General features: G+C 43.7%; 1 protein-coding gene across 5 annotated transcripts in view; it reads right to left on the bottom strand.

The window, feature by feature from the left end:
- Window positions 1-516: 516 nt before the first annotated feature.
- The window catches only part of GALNT11 (polypeptide N-acetylgalactosaminyltransferase 11), a 31,889-nt gene continuing 14,586 nt past the window's right edge, over window positions 517-17,819 (bottom strand). For all 5 annotated transcript variants that reach the window (XM_080974126.1, XM_080974125.1, XM_080974128.1 and 2 more), the window contains 7 exons: window positions 14,700-14,949; window positions 12,721-12,838; window positions 12,112-12,264; window positions 10,781-10,999; window positions 4,465-4,569; window positions 3,005-3,142; window positions 517-1,566 (listed from right to left, as the gene is read on the bottom strand). In XM_080974126.1, coding sequence (XP_080830252.1) covers window positions 1,435-1,566; window positions 3,005-3,142; window positions 4,465-4,569; window positions 10,781-10,999; window positions 12,112-12,264; window positions 12,721-12,838; window positions 14,700-14,949 — 1,115 coding nt within the window. In that variant the 3' untranslated portion in view covers window positions 517-1,434. The remainder of the gene's footprint in view (window positions 1,567-3,004; window positions 3,143-4,464; window positions 4,570-10,780; window positions 11,000-12,111; window positions 12,265-12,720; window positions 12,839-14,699; window positions 14,950-17,819) is intronic.

Raw genomic sequence — 17,819 nt, 5'->3', positions numbered from 1 at the left:
AATCACCGCCCACAAGAACTCCACCCAATTTTCTATTCTGGATACCATAGCGTTCCACATCTGGATATAATCTGCTCAATTCTTTGAAAATAAGGTACAGTAAATATTAGGACAGATTCAAATTCCTTGAATTGGCGCTGTAACTTCCACCCACAGCTTTCTTTCTGTATGAACACAGTACAGCTGATAGCCATTGTTTTGTTGGATTATATACTTAATGAGAGCTGCTAGCTTCACTGAAATGAAAGTGCAGTGTTCATAGTGTGCTGTGTTATGTGCTGGGGATGCAGGCCTAACTAGACAACCTGTTAAAATAAGACAGGTGGCACACACTAGCTGGTATTCCATTTGTATGTTGAGCAGCATACAGTCCACAAATCAGCAAAAATTAACTCTGTGGCAAATTAAAACTTAATAAATTCTTATAAGGTACAGATCTCCCCCACCCCAACCCCTTTGGACAAGGTCCTAAGCAGATTGCTCGATTTCAAAGAAAGAAAGAAAATGTTTCAAACATTGTTAACCCTGAAGTATTTTCACAAGTTTATTATGCAACTGCATTTTAAACCAGTGCTGAATGAACCAATAAAGGAAAAATCAGCAATTAATGCTTTCAATCCAGAGGAAGAAATTAAAAAGTCCACACAAGTGTATTGAGATACGTACATCTTGCACCATAATCATTTCTGTTGACCTCTTCACTCAGAAACTGATTATAACAGAAAAAGTACCATACTTGCTCTTAAAATGCCAATTTGCTATTGCAAGTCAGCCCCTACCTGAATTCCAGTAATTGTTCCCGACTGCTGCAGCCCCCATTCCCATACCTCCCTAAGGATTCCCAGATCGTCAGGGGAGGCTTTTGGGATACAGGGGGGCAGCAGGGAGAAGACATGAGACCCACTGTATAAACCTATTTCCACTTCATGATTCTGGATGCTGCCCAGAGTCATCAAAATCTGTAATGACTTATTTTAAATGCTGTGACATAAAATGTTAACAATGTAACATGTTAAAATTAATGAATTAAAATTAAATACAGAGATTTGTTTAAAAATGAATATTCTTTTTCCAGATCAGTTAAAATAATTCATCATCCAATCAAAGAAAATAATAGTACAGTAATACTTGTGCAAGAAGTACAGGCAAGACAAGGTAGTCATCTGACTATTGGAAATATTCAATATTAATTTTCTTTCCTAATTAAATACAATGGTCTAACTATTTAGAGTATCTACATTTGCCAGGGAAGTGCAAAAAACTTACATGAATTGCACTTCTATGTGTGTAGAGATTGAAACATGGCTGCCACAGCTCCTATTCCGCTTGCTTCTAAAAGCTTCCCAAACTGTTCCGTTTCAGAAATAGCAGCAGGAACTGCAGGCTCTATAAGGTCAACTATAGGCTACTGTGGAAATGGGCCTTCACTGTCACTCAGCTTTCAAAGCGCCACTGCTGAGGGAGGGAGCCGTCACAAATTGCCATGGTCACATATCCTTTGAGGCTAAGCGGATCAGCTACCTTCATGCATTGCCCAACGGACACCTGATAGAGTCGATTATGTTTCTGGAGACAGAAAAACAAAACGCAACAGTTGAGGCAAAGCAGCTCAAAACCTGCTTCTGAATGAGAATATTTTCTTTGCTGGGGTGAGAAGAGCTGACCTTACTAGGGCAGTTAAATGTTGCCCTGATTCAGTCACCACTCATCTAGAGGACAGGAACTCTGAATAACTATTCAGGCACTAATGTTTGAAGCTTGATGCTGCAGTGATCTGTTTGGATCACTTTTCTTAGCCAAATCTATATACAGTGGTACCTCGGGTTACATACGCTTCAGGTTACATATGTTTCAGGTTACAGACTCTGCTAACCCAGAAATACTACCTCGGGTTAAGAACTTTGCTTCAGGATGAGAACAGAAATCGTGCTCCGGCAGCGCAGTGACAGCAGGAGGCCCCATTAGCTAAAGTGGTGCTTCAATTCAAGAACAGTTTCAGGTTAAGAACGGACCTCCGGAACGAATTAAATACTTAACCCAAGGTACCACTGTATTGCAAAGCTGGGGAACTCTGCAAACATTACAATATCTTATCACTGTAGACAAAAACAGTGAGATTATTGCTTCCATGAAGCTAATCCCGGAGAGCTCATCTCATGGGATATTGCTATAGGTCAGCTTTCTCCAGCCTAGTACCCTCTAGATGATTTGGACTGCAGAACAGACTTTCATTTCAAAATAACCAGACATGGTAGTAAAGAGGCACATTTTCAAAATGCAATGCGCTACCCTGGCGTCATTTCTTATTGGTTAGGAGGGAGGAGGGAGAGAGCAAGCAAAGCTGGAGACACCATGCCTGCAATGCAAAGTGTCCTTCAGCTGAGCTACCCCCTGGGAGGCTGTTAAGTCTCCATTTTTTGCTTAGCGGCATATTGCCTTGTGGAAACACTTATCACAATGTTATTTCAATACAGTACCGATATTCAACAATATGACAATTTATTGCACAGCTCTCCTGCAGACATGCCCTCCAGTATGTAGAGAGTATTGAGGGGCTGGTGTTGAGAGTGCAGGGCACCATTCTCCTCCCTCTTGCAAAATCTTTGTGTCGTTCTGAATACCTGATTAGATCTACAGTCAACCCATATATGGCCAGGTTTTTGCAAATTGGGCTCTGGATTAAATGTTTCCAGCATGGCTACTCCCCAGGAGATAAATGTCTTCCATTGTTAAGGTTGTCAGGTTATTCCATGCAACCTCAAAAGGAGGTATTTGGATTTCTATTCCAACAATGTCCCATTTACATGATAGTTCACTCCTCCCCTCATCTCCACATAATTTAGATGAGCACACACATCATTTAATAGGAAACCTGTACTGAAAAACATTAGTGTGGAATTGTTAACCCATATGTGATTTTTAGAATTAGAAAATCACATACCTACCCACACAAAGACACACACAGAAAGAGATCTGAAATCATCCACTCTTGTCCACAACTCACCCCAAGCACCCATTGCTGAGATCCTCCTGATCCATGGCATTTCATAAGGCGTGGTGGATCAGAAGTGCGAGATTCAGACACATCCAAGCATAGGAGATTGTTTAGGATCAGCTCATGATCTTCATTGTAAAGCCATACCTAATAGTGAAATTATGTATTTATTTATTTAAAAGCATTTCTAAACCTCTAAGTATTGTACAAAAATACAAGAAGTAAAATAGTAACACAAAAACAACCACAAATCACTTTATAAAATATGCCACAGTGTAAAATCTCAGCTTTCTAAAGTATTTTGAAGCAGATTAATTTCCTACTAATTGCATTTAAGTAAGATTCCCTTCTTAACGTTTTCAAATTAAGCATTGAGTGAAAAAAAATCTGTTTACCTTAAGCAGAAAAAACTACCGCAGATACTTATTTTCTGTGAACAAGTATGAGCTGAGCTTTAAAAAGGAAATATATTAGACCAATCTGAACATGTGGAGAGGTGCTAGCAATGAAAAACTCCCAGTTTTCTCCCCCCCCTTTTTTTGGCTTCTCTAAAATTACCTAAAAGTAGGGAGGATGCCAGATGTTGTTTGCTTTAATTCTGAAACCCTCTAACAGCTGTGCATTTTTGGATCAGATATAATTTCTCTGTCTATTTTAAATCCACATTCATATGGGCCAGTAACTCTATTGAACTTATTTCCAGGGCATGGGGCCCCTCCTTAAGGCACATTTTGAAGCAGATCTGTTCTTGGTGCCCTGGAAAGTTCCTGGAATGGACCTCAAGCACTGAGCAGAATTCTGAATGTATCACCTAGTGTAGTGAGGTACTTAAGGAATCCACAAAGCCTCCTTTTAGTAAGTGATTTTGAAGCAGACAACAGTGGCAAAAATTTGTAAAAGTAGCTAATGGATACTGATAATGTATTTCTCTGAGTGATCAGTCCTGAAATAACAGAAAGGAAATTGAATCAAACAGAAAGATTTATGTGACGTAAGTGTCAAAAGTTATAGATGACCAGAGCATACAGTGAGAAGATATCAAGTGAGAGACCCTTTTCGTGCCTATAGAGGAAGGAATTTGGGTGTGGTTTGTTTTTAATGTTATGAAGGAGTGATCAAAATAAAGCAACACTGTGGAGACTATAAAAATGAACAATGCTAGGGAAAGAAACGCAAGTAGAAAGTACCGTATTTTTTGCTCTATAAGACTCACTTTTTCCCTCCTAAAAAGTAAGGGGAAATGTGTGTGCGTCTTATGGAGCGAATGCAGGCTGCGCAGCTATCCCAGAAGCCAGAACAGGAAGAGGGATCACTGCTTTCACTGTGCAGCAATCCCTCTTGCTGTTCTGGCTTCTGAGATTCAGAATATTTTTTTTCTTGTTTTCCTCCTCCAAAAACTAGGTGCATCTTATGGTCTGGTGCGTCTTATAGAGCGAAAAATACGGTAAGTTCTGTCTTCAGGCACTTACCTGATTTTGATCATTGTAATCACACTCTCTGACCACAACAAGTCCTCCTTTTTGACTTGGGTGGCCTTGGGCAACAAGACATTTATTTGTCTGAAGATGAAGCAGCTGCAAAAGAAAAACACACACACGTAAGACAACTGGAAAATGTCTGCAATCACAATACTATTCATTCTTGCCGTATTATATAAGGGAGAGGATGGGGGGAGAGCATTATGGAAAAAATGAGACACATTTGGAGGAAAGAGGCAGAAGGTTATTTTATGTGCTCTCTATAGAATTTCCCCTAACAACATAGGCGTAGCCAAGGGGGGTAGGGGGCAGCTCCCCCCCCCATCAAGTGAAACAATAGAAATACTTAACTGACCAATCACATCCGTTCTGCCCACCTAACAAAAGTCCTGGCTCCACCCATGCCTAATAGTTGTATCTCTAGAATAATTTTCACTAGATCAAGGTATTGTTGCAATCACAGAAGCAACTCTGTTGACAGATTTCTAGGAGATATGCGTAGTAGAGACTAGTAAGGACACAAAAGTTTTCAGCACACAGACAAAGTAAACTATAAGCTCTTCAGCCTATCTTTTTTATAAAAAAACAACAACTTTGTGTGCTGATAAGGTAACCTCAGAGACAGCGACTTTGCCCAAAGCTACTTGTTGCAGTCTCAAGGCTAAGCAGAGATAAAAGAGAAAGTTGCATGCACCTATGTGTTGGGATTCAAGCCTTCATCAGGAGAAACTGGCCACTCTCCAGGCACCTGGCTTGATCTCCTGTTGACCTCCCTGTCTGCATTCCCGGCAGGATCCAGGCTAGGTCGCGATAGGCGATCCTTCTCAGAGTGAGAAGAACACCCCCCCCCTTTCCTGCCCCCCCCCGGGCAGGGGAGAGAGATAGACAGAAACGTATTTACATTCCTTTATTTCTGTCTTTGCAGCGTTACAAAAATCATGACTGCTCTCTTCAAGCTTCAGCAGTCGAGAGACAAACTCCTTCTGTACTTCCTGTACAGCTCATATTACACTCTGAGCTAATTCCGGTGCCCTCTGCACTGTGAATTGACTGTCCCTCTGTTTCCCACGGAACAGTCCCAACATTCCCATTATGTTTTGCTTTCAAGCTACCAGCTCGCGGCCGCATTGCTTCTATATCGTAACATACTCCCCCATATGAATCAATGTGCGCTGTGAGCAAAGCGTGATCCAGAGAAGAAAACAAACAGTTGTTATACATATAACACTCGCCTGTTGTTTCGGTTCCACCCTTGGAACCACCCGCCACTGGTTTCCCCAGTGTACCTCTCTGGTTGTCTGTCTTCCAAGGAATGAGTGCATCTGCATTACCTTGGCTAGGGAATGTAGTGTTACGCTTAGCAACTCTCTGTTGTGTCTTTGTCTCTGACGTAGACACAGCTTCAACCTGTCTTGAGTTGTCTGCAATAGTAACACATGCTACAGCTGAGTTAGCAAACTCTTTTGAATACCTCTTGGGTGGTACACCCTTTGTAACTCTCTCGGACCTGCGTATAAGGTGCTGATCCTCTCTGCTTACTGGTTCAGTCTCAGGACTCTTTGGAGAACCAGTTCCGATAGTAAACAGTGGTTCATCCTTCACCTGTGAAGGTCTTTCCATTGTGTGAGATTTCCTCTCAATGACTGTGTCAACTGAGCTCTTTGAGCTATCACTGTCACTCTCAGTACCACTGTAATCAGTAAAATCATCATCATCTGAATTGTCCTCAGTGGGAAATGTGTGAACAATTACTCTCTCCTGTTCAGGAGCACTCTCTAGAAATTTTGTGAGAATCACTTGACCAGATTCAGACAAAATTACTCTGTAGAGACCCTTTTCATAACCCACAAAAATGCCTCTAGCATTCTTTACTCCACCTGGAGCTTCAGTCTTCACATGAGACCCAAAAACCTTAAAATGGGCAACAGAAGGTTTTCTGTGGAATAGCTTTTCAAAAGGAGAACTTCCCAAACCTTTTGAAACCTTTCTCACCCAACTGTAACAAAAACACAATATCGATTCCGCCCAGTACTCATGTGGCAAATGTGAACTCAGCAATTGCGCCTTCATCCCATTTTGCAATTCTTTGTTCACTTGCACACAGATACTTCTGTTCCATGCTTCTGCAGAAACAGCAGTCTTGTGCCTTATGCCTTTCTTGTCCAGGAAATCCTGAAAATCCTGTAAAAGAAAAACTGGCTTTTCATCTGTGAAAAGACAATCAATGTTAGCATCGTGAACATTTTTAACCTTGTCACAAAACTCTTTAAACCTTTCTAAGGCTTCTTGTGGTTTCTGCAATATATATACCCACACATAATGAGAGAAATAATCCACACACACAAAATAATATCTTGCATTGCCTCTAGACGGTGCTAGAGGACCAATCACATCAGCATACACTCGCTGAAAAGCTTTGGTTACTTTTGTCGTCTTCTGGACGTTTTTCAACACACCTGCGAGAGAAATCATGTTAGAATCAGATGCATTACAATTTATGCAATCACTTTGATCAAAAGTCAACAAATACAGTCCATCTTTCTCTCTGGCAGAAAGATACAGCTCTCCATCTTTGAAGATTTTGCAGCTTTCTCTATCATAGGACAAAGTCAGTCCTTTCTTTGTGATCTGCGAAACACTCAGCAGATTGAACTTTAAATCAGGAACCAGATACACATTGTTTATAGTCAAGTTCAGACTCTCAAGATACACAGTTCCAAACCCGGTCGCTTCCAGCTCCTGGCCATTGGCCTGTTTCACAGTGAAGCTTTGCTTCTTAAACGTTGAAAACAGATCTCGCCGCGATGTCATGTGTTGCGTCGCTCCAGTGTCCAAAATAAAAGCGTTTTCCACTTCTGGTGTGGCTTTTAGTGACATCAAAGCCATAGCTGGTTCCACTTGGGACTTGGTACGACTTTTGCCTGATGCCTCAGGCTTTGCAGAGCTTCCCCTAGCTCCTTTCTGCTGACGTGGCCTCTTACAGTTCCGCTGAAGATGCCCAGGTTGGCCACAATTGCGACAACAAACAACGTTCAGAGCTTCAGCTTGCTCTTTCCTTGCAATGGCAGTGGGGGCGCTACAACTCCAAGCTTCTCTCCCCGTCAGCAACATCCATTGCAGCAAGTACAGGAACAGCAGCGTTCTGTCTTTGCAGCGTTACAAAAATCATGACTGCTCTCTTCAAGCTTCAGCAGTCGAGAGACAAACTCCTCCTGTACTTCCTGTACAGCTCATATTACACTCTGAGCTAATTCCGGTGCCCTCTGCACTGTGAATTGACTGTCCCTCTGTTTCCCACGGAACAGTCCCAACATTCCCATTATGTTTTGCTTTCAAGCTACCAGCTCGCGGCCGCATTGCTTCTATATCGTAACACTATGCACATTTTTATTTTGCAAAAGAGGCTAACTTAGGAGTAATTAGGTCAAGGTAAAGGGACCCCTGACCATTAGGTCCAGTCGTGACCAACTCTGGGGTTGCGGCGCTCATCTCGCTCTATAGGCCGAGGGAACCGGCGTTTGTCCGCAGACAGCTTCCGGGTCATGTGGCCAGCATGACTAAGCCACTTCTGGCGAACCAGAGCAGCGCACGGGAACGCCGTTTACCTTCCCGCCAGAGCGATACCTATTTATCTACTTGCACTTTGATGTGCTTTCGAACTGCTAGGTTGGCAGGAGCTGGGACCGGGGAACGGGAGCTCACCCCGTTGTGGGGATTCGAACCGCCGACCTTCTGATCAGCAAGTCCTAGGCTCTGTGGTTTAACCCACAGCGCCACCTGCATCCCTACATCATCTACAATTCTTTGGAAAGGTAAGGTTTTTTATCTCCTTCCACTGTAAAGTCATTTCCAATATATGTGTTCCTAAAGAAGGGTTGTCCAACACGCGGCACACAAGCCACTTGTGGTCCTCAAGGCCTTTCTTGGTGGCCCTTGCTATGTATTGAAGATGCAGGGAACTGGAAGTGACAACATGAAAGCCTTGCCCAAGTTTGCTTGTGACCAGCACAGGCCACTCATCCCAGCTGTGGCTGAGAATCCACCTTGGGGGCAGGATGAGTAGAGAGCAAGAAGGATGTGGGAGAAAAAAGGAAAGGAGGGGAGTAAAAGGCAGTTTCTTCAGCCAAGTAAGCAATGTCTTCCTTGCAGAAGATTCTCTCATCCAGAGAGTATCCCTAACTTGAACTAGAGCTAGTGAGTGTGCACACACATGTGTGCATGTGTTGAATATTTTGGTGGTGGTGGCAGGGCTGGAAGCGGGAGTGGCAAAGGAGGAGAGAAGGGGAAAGGGGGCAAGAAAGCAATAAAAGCAAAATGGCAGAGCTGCAGTGAGTTGCTCATTTTCGCACTCTTTTCCTCTCTCTGACTTGCCCCACCAAGAGCTGGTAATAACTTGCTTGGCTCCTCCCTCTCCCTTCCTCTTTCCTTTCTGGAGTCCTGCCTGCATCCAGCAACTTCCCTCACACCAGGCAGCCTCCATGATTTTTGGTCACTTTTTAGGTAGGTAGGTAGGTAGATAAATGTGTGTATAATAAATAATATTAAATACAGTGGTACCCCGCAAGACGAACGCCTCGCAAGACGGAAAACCCGCTAGACGAAAGGGTTTTCCGTTTTGGAGGCGCTTCGCAAACGAATTTCCCTATGGGCTTGCTTCGCAAGACGAAAGCCCATAGGGAAATCTCCGGGACAGCGGGGAAGCGCAGCGCGTCTTCCCCACTGTCCTCGGACCTCCTCCCCCGCCCGGCATCGGAACGAAGCTCCGATGCCGGGCGGGGGGGGGGAAACGCCTCCTCCCCCCCCCGCCCGGCATCGGAACAAAGCTCCGATGCCGGGCGGGGGGAAATGCCTCCTCCCGCCGCCCGGCATCGGAACGAAGCTCCGATGCCGGGCGGGGGGGGGGAACGCCTCCTCCCCCCCCCGCCCGGCATCGGAACAAAGCTCCGATGCCGGGCGGGGGGAAATGCCTCCTCCCGCCGCCCGGCATCGGAACGAAGCTCCGATGCCGGGCGGGGGGGGGGAACGCCTCCTCCCCCCCCCGCCCGGCATCGGAACAAAGCTCCGATGCCGGGCGGGGGGGAAATGCCTCCTCCCGCCGCCCGGCATCGGAACGAAGCTCCGATGCCAGGCGGGGGGGGGAAATGCCTCCTCCCGCCGCCCGGCATCGGAACGAAGCTCCGATGCCGGGCGGCGGGGGGGAACGCCTCCTCCCCCCCGCCCGGCATCGGAACGAAGCTCCGATGCCGGGCCGGGGGGGGGAAATGCCTCCTCCCGCCGCCCGGCATCGGAACGAAGCTCCGATGCCGGGCGGGGGGGGGGGAACGCCTCCTCCCCCCCCGCCCGGCATCGGAACAAAGCTCCGATGCCGGGCGGGGGGGAACGCCTCCTCCCCCCGCCCGGCATCGGAACGAAGCTCCGATGCCGGGCGGGGGGGGGAACGCCTCCTCCCGCCGCCCGGCATCGGAACGAAGCTCCGATGCCGGGCGGGGGGGGGGACACCTTCTCCTGCCGCCCGGCATCGGACGGCTTTCCTGAAGACTTGGGGTGGGAGGAGGGTTTTCCTTCCCACCGCCAACAATCAGAATGCTGTTCTGAATGTTGGCGGTGGGGAGGAAAAACCCTCCTCCCACGCAAGCCCCGGGAACAGAGGGAAAGCGCTGCGTGCCTTCCCCTCTGTTCCCGTACCTGTCCTGAAGGCTTGCGGTGGGGAGAAAAGCCCTTCTCCGCACCGCCAGCCTGGCAAGCGGTTTCCCTAGGAACGCATTAATTGATTTTCAATGCATTCCTATGGGAAACTGTGCATCGCAAGACGAAAAACTCGCAAGAAGAAAAAACTTGCGGAACGAATTAATTTCGTCTTGCGAGGCACCACTGTATATTGCAAACACTTTATGATATGGAAATTTAATTCAGTGTGCCCCCCCCCCCCCAGGTTCTGTGTTGAAGTACTCTTGTGGCCTACTTGGTTTGAGAGCTTGGACCACCCTGTCCTAAAGCAAGAGTGCTTCTGATCAGACAAGAGATTATAGTCACCTACAAATGTGAAAGACATTCATCCATAACGAAGGTTGTTAACCTGCACAGGAAGCAAGGCAAGTAAGACTGATATGATACCTTTAGCATATTTGATCTAAAAACTACAGTGCATAATTACAGATTTTCAAAGCTACTCTTATTGCGAAGCTGCACAACAGCTAGAAAGTAATAATAGTTGCTTTTAATTCAGATGCCAGCTTTTGTGATCTTTATAACTACATTTTTCAGAGTATGATTTTAAAGAACCTGAAGAGTTAGAACAGCATCTTACCCGTCCACGTTGCAATGTTTTTGGTCGTTTTTGCCCTTTGTTGAAAAAGAGTGGCGGCGGTACTTTGGCATTAGAACCAGAAATTTGCATCTCTGGGTATATATTGTCTAAATACCACTTAAACGATTTGCAGTTCAACTTTCTTCTCAACTCCACACGATCAGTAATATTCCCATAGTTCCTTGTCCGTAATTCTGGTCGCAGAGCAAAATACTGTTCCTATGTCATAGAGAGGAAAGTGTGGTAGGAAGAATTACAGTTCAGAACAATGATTCTATTTTGAAGTGAGGATGAATACACAGGACTGAAAACAAAACAAGCAAAAAGCCAATTTCTCTGAACTATAAACCAATGCGGTTTGTACATGCTATAAAGCTACACTTTGAAACTACTGTGCCTATCCAGCCAATAATGACCAAGGGCAGAACCACACATTTTGGAACCTATGTGACCACTGCCAAAAACAGCATTCCCCATCTGCTTTGTCTCTCATTCCTGGATTCATGACAATCACACTGTGAATGTCCCACTCCCTCAACCAACCAACGAAGTGGTGCAGGAGTGGGAAACCAATGGGATACAACATCGTCATCATCATCACACCCTCATTTCCATAGGTTGACGAGGGGCTAACTGGGTTGGGACAGGCCTCAATCACATGACAAAGGCAGGAGCAATGATTTGTGGGGGGTCAGCTCCCTCTATTCAGTTTTTCATAGCAGCTGCAAACTGTGTCCATTTAAAAAAATCTGAACATAATTGTCTATCTCCCACCCTGTAAGTAAGAATGTGAAGATAAATAGTGAACATATAACCTAAGTTAGAAAACATAACTGCAGACCCCAAAGGGCTGGGCCCCAGTTACCCCCTCGTAACCAACGAAACCTATGCTTCAGGTAGGACCAATTTTGTTCTGATTCACTGTTTTACTACATGTCACCAAGAATAGCAGAAGATGTAGAACTGCTGGTTTCTGCACAGAGATCATCCAGCAGCATTTGGTAAAATCAGGATGGAATTCCACCAGTTTCCCTTCAGTAAAATTGAGAATGTTTAATGTTCTATATTTCATTTCCATCACTTACGCCTCTGGATTGGATTTCTTTAATCTTCGCTCCTGCAATTATCAATGCATTTCTAAACTTTTGTTACAACTCAGAACCTATATTGAAGGTTCTGATACCACACAAAAAGTAGAAGATGAAAAAACTACCACTTTTCAGGAACGGGACCAGAGTTTCTGAATATCCATCCCTGCTGTGACCACCAAGGCACCCAGATACATCCACCTTTTGCTATGGCTTGTAATTCTACAGTAGAGGCCATCTTGCCTTATATTCATCCATCCACACATGAGCTAGCCGTAGAGAGTTGTGCGCCATGGTGTCCTGCCCGCCTGGGGAGCCATAAGGTCGCCTTTTACGAAAGATGTGTCCGACTCTGGAGCATGGGATGATGAGAAGTTTGCCCCCACACATCCAGATCTGCTCAGAAACAGAAGTAATAAAACAAAGGATAATTACTCAAGGAAGGTCATATTAAGCATAGGTGTGGTTTCTGAAGATGTTGAGTCTATTTAGCATAGTTAGAAAGGATTACAGCTGATAGAAGCTATAACTTCTAGATCAGGGTTTCCCAAACTTTGGTCTTCAGCTCTTTTGGGACTACAATTCCCATCATGCCTGACCACTAGTCCTGCTAGTTGGAGGTGATGAAAGTTGTGATACGAAAAAGGAAATTTATTTTTAAGAAAAATCAATTATCTGGTCCGACCAGAAAATATTCCCAACACCTAGTTTAGAAGAACTTTCAACATTCACAGAACTGCTCTGCAAAATTAAAGAAAATTACTGCGCAACCATAGTGTGTAAAGAAATGCGATTCAATCATTGTCCTCATCCAAGAAAAAAGGTTATAGTCTACAAAAATAGCATACATACCCGAAATGATATTTCCAGGTTTTCCCCTCCCCAGATGTCCATGCCGCTATCATATTGTCCAAGTTCATTGAAATATTCTCTGTCCATTGCAAACAAGCCGCCTGCCATTGTAGGTGACCTAAAAGAAAGTGTTTTCCGAAGCTATACCTACCAATGATGGGAGGAGAGGGGGGGGAGTGCTGAAGTCACACAAAATTTACAGAGGATTGATGTGAGGTACGTATGGTTATGAATCAAATGTGGAAGTCCAGCAGCAGGGGGGGAAATTGGAATACTGGCCAATCAATAAGATATTTAAAAGACTAACAGAGTGGGAATAGAAACTCACATATGATCCAAACACCAGCCCCTAATTTTTTTTAAAAAATGGTGACAAGGTGGTGTTGAGCATCATTTCTACTCAAGGAAACTTTGAAAATCTGCAGAAAGACAGTGCAGACCACTTGGGAGGCAGGTAATGGCTTTTAGGAAGTTATTCTGGATCCCCAATTCTGATTTTTTAGCGTGTAATTTTTATTAATTTTAAGTTTACTGATTGTTTCATTGTTGTGTGCCATCCTGAGAGGCCCTTATGGCTACATGGAAGGGCATAGATGTAATGAAGTAATTGAAGGAGTCTGCCACTTTTTCTACTGTATGATAAGCATTGTTCTTCCCTTACCCTCCCTCATTTGTGACACATCTCTTAGGCTTTTGTACAAGGTCTTAAGGACCTTTACTTACCAATTGTTCCCATGACAGGTTACAAATTAAAGCAGGAGTCACCAACTTGGTGCAGAATTTGGCGGCCAGGTTGCTCACTGTTACAATACGGTTTGAACATATAATGCCAATCCTTGCCTGACTGCACTGGCTGCCCATTAGCTTCTTGGCTCAATTCAAAGTACTGGTTTTGACCTCTAATTTTGCGTTATGGCACACTTCCTGTGTCAGCCACCAGCACTCTCTCAAAATTCTAAATGTACCCACTAGTCCAAAACATTTGGGAACCCTTGAATTAAAGGCTTGCCAAACTTGGAATGAACAGCATTTATGGATAAGTCATTTATTACCGTATTTTTTGCCCTATAGGACGCACTTTTTCCCCTCCAAAAATGAAGGGGAAATCTGTGTGCGTCCTATGGGGCAAATGCAGGCTTTTGCTGAAGCTTGGAGAGCGAGAGGGGTCAGTGCGCACCGACCCCTCACGCTCTCCAGGCTTCAGGAAGCTATCAGCAAGCCTGGGGAGCCCGCGGGAGTTCCCGCAGGGCTCCCTAGGCTGCGGATAGCAGCCTGCTGCACAGAGCGCAGGGCGCGCTGAAGCAGAGCGCCCCGCGCTTCGGGCAGACATTGGGCAGCCCCACAAGCTTGGGGGACAGCGGGGAGGCGGAGCGCCGCCATCCCGCTGTTCCCTGACCTGGTTTGGATTCCCCGACCTGGTTTTGCGGGGAAAATAAAGGGAAAAAAATTTCCCTTTATTTCCCCCCAAAAAAACTAGGTGCATCCTATGGGACGAAAAATACGGTATATGTTGATATCAACTCATTAACAGCTTTGCTGAAATTCTGGTTTCAACTTTCCTGTTAAAAATTAGATGTTGAAAGAGATTTCTCCAAAGAAAATTATTGACATTTGCTAGTACAGCTCATTGCATCAATTGGCTATCCCTTTCCTTCATTCTTCTTTTCAGTTTAAGTGTTCAGACCTAAAGATGAGTGTTGAAGCAGTTGTACCCCACTTTTTTTATCTTCCCCTTCCTTGAAGGAGCGCATGGTTGCATATACGGTACTCCCTTCATAATATGGTATGTTCTTTAGCATATGGTACTTAGAGAAGGTATCTTACTACATAGCATATTATGTAGCAGCTTTGCTGCTAGCTTACTGTCTTTGTTTACATCAAGTTGTCTTTAAATGAAATATTGTTTTATTGTATTTTAATGTTTCTCACTCTGTGTGAACAATGCAGTGTGGGTTATAATATAAATAAGTAAATCTTACTTGATTGGAGAAGTGGCTCCCTCAGGGCCTTCCAGTTCTGACAAAGGAACAAGATCCCATTTAAAGTGCAGACCCCAGTTGAACCCTCCACGGACAACTGGGGAAGAGCTGTAGGTAAGCGTGTCAGCGCTAATTATATCAATGACAGGACAAACCACTGTTTTCCGTGATTCCTGGATGGGTGTCAGCAAAGGTTGCAACCACAGCTCATTCACCTCACAGTGACTGTCCAGAAACACAAGTACCTTCCCTGAGAAAAAAGAAGCACAATAAGAACAGAGAACAAAAAGCAAGGCAATCAGAGTCAGAGTTACATATTTTCATTATTCTAGACATATTCCACTCTAGCAGAGAGAGGGGAACAATATGAAACACAGCAGCCTGATGGGGAAATCTCAAGTACTTGCTACATCCAGGTAATTCCACTTTTCTTTCTTTTAAAAAGGCAGAACTCTATCACACTACACTTGGGATGGATTATCTCATGATTACATTTTGAGGGATTCCCCCATCTATGTGGCTATATACAAGAATTGGGCCTTTCAAACTTCAGTGGGAAGGGGTGTGTGTGATTATTTACTTATTCTATTAACAAAACCCAACTTCCACTCCAATGGTTTTCCTAAACTCGTACTACAACCACCATATAATATCACTTACCCCTTTGAACCCTTAACTTATCAACAGCCCTGGTAAAGGGGATATAGACATGGTGCAAAGCCTGACAGATAACTACAATATTTTACAAAAATATTAATGTTTATTTACTACAAGAGTATGTAGTGCACAAGCTTATGTGGTTGCTTTGGCATAGTACTCTCTCTTTAAATAAGTATGCATTTGCTAAGTTGTTACTGCCACTTTAAATATCAACTGCTTATTTTACACTACCGTTATTAAACCATGGCAGCTCTGAGGAAGCAGTTAGGTTACCCTGTTAAAACCCTTTTGCCAGACTGCCCTTGTATCTACACCATCCTGCTTAACCCTGTCCTGGAATCTTCCTCTGACTCTCCACCCGGAATCCAGAGCCTACCATTCCAAACTGCTTCTCACTTCTTCTACCTCAGTGCTGTAGACAGATCCCACCCCTCTCATTCATTTAGCTAAGCCAAGTGACTCACCTACCCCAGCAAGTCTTTGGCCACCAAACTATGCTGCCTTCCTCTCAGCTCCTCCTCTATTGTCTTCTTCTATGGGCTGTTCCCTATGAACATCAAGCGCCAACCAACATGGGCTGACTCCTGCTCCATCCCAGGTCTGGCCTTAGCCAATCACATGTCTAACTAGGAATTCTACACCTGCAGCCAGCAGTCAGATAATGCATATATTCTACCCTTCTATGCATAATGAGCGTTTTATCTCCACCCCCTCTTCAGGTGTCAGTTAAGGTCCCCCATGACATTTAAATCAATTTTCACCTGATCAGACAGAAGACACCCCCAAACACATTATAATACAAATGTCAGAACACATTATAATACTCAAAACTTGCCTCAAACAGGATTTCTTCCTGTTCAAGAAATCAATTTTAGAGTAACTACAAACACACAACTCAAATAGCCAGACCTTGTCTTGTTGGAAAACACATGGAGTGAGAGGGTGGTGACCTAAATTGTAGCAATTATTTGGATACTAATAATGTAATAATAAGTGGACTAATAGTTTCATTTCTTATATCAAGTACTTTTTCTAGGGAAATTAAGTTACAGCATCCTTCAGATTTTGGGGGCGGGGCAGGTGTGGAATCACCAAGAGTATTATTTATATAACTTGTATCCCACAGCCTTCATCATGAATGCTCTCAGGAGGCTAAAATGATAAAAACTATACTAATGATCATAAGAGTCATCCATTACAATTATGAGTCATAAACAAGGCCAAGGGGGTAGCCAGTAAAAAAGATGCAATTATGAGTTTTAAAAAGCCCAACAAAAACTTAGAAGTTATTCCTAAATGAAAGCCAAGGTTGGAAACCAGAAACTCAGGAAATTCCATTCTAAAAAGGCAGTTAGGTGTTCCAATTATAGCTATAAAATTTTCCTACTTCACTGGGTATAGCTTAGGGAAGCTATTCACAAGCCGCAGCACTGAGCTCAAATAGTAAAGCTGAACAAGTACTGCTGCATGTTCGGAACTTCAATGTAATTATACTGCATTAATGTAGATGATTAACACGCATTAATTAGGAGGAGCTTAGATCATCATTACAAATTATAACACAAGCTTTCCTGATTCAACACTGATTATTGTTCATGCACAATGCAGGCTGATTATAAAGATTATCAAAAAGATACTTTAACCTAATTAAATGTTATAGCCACAACAAATCTCTCTGGGGAGATGACTGTGAATCAGTATGAATGGGGTATTTGTAAACAGCTTTAATAAGATGCCTTGTCATAATGGAAACAATTTAACTGCCAACCTACATGTAGTGAGCTAGGGCCAGATAAGTTAGTCCCTTTTGGGGAAAGAAAGACAAGCCACAGTTGTTTTACTGCATTTCACAAACCCTGGTTTTCACAACTGGTACATATTATGGCGAAATAAAAACCTTTTATAACAAAGGGATTGTTATAACATTACTTCCCAGGCTTAATACACTCAAGATTAGAAGCCAACCTCAGATTTGCCCCTTCCCTGCTTTCCTCACCATGAGCAGAAGTGGGATGATCCTGGACAGCAAGAGAGATTCCATATTTAAGTAAGTTAAAATAGAGAAGAGATAGCCAACTACACTATTCTTGAATGTCCACCCTATTTTCCAAATGGTGGTTCACTATAGTCTGACCCCTTCACAAGTATTCAGGTTCTATACTGATGCTGACAACTACCTACAGAATATTTAACCATCAGGAAATAACAGGAAGAAGCATACATATTAAAATTTGAGACAGTGAGAGAGTTATATTTCTTATCTACTAACTGTGACTAACAGTGGTCTTCTCAGCAACAGACTTTTATTTGCTTTTGAATCCAGGGATGTTCTATGTATTTTGCTGACTTATTTTTTGTTCATTTTAATGATGTATTTTTAAAAGACATCTGAAGGCAGCCCTGTTTAGGGAAGTTTTTAATGTTTAATGCTGCATTGTGTTTTTAATGCAGTGGTACCTA

This window comes from Podarcis pityusensis (assembly GCF_964106645.2).
Source record: "Podarcis pityusensis genome assembly, chromosome: 12".
Lineage (NCBI taxonomy): Eukaryota > Metazoa > Chordata > Lepidosauria > Squamata > Lacertidae > Podarcis > Podarcis pityusensis.
This window is presented reverse-complemented; position numbering and strand designations above follow the sequence as displayed.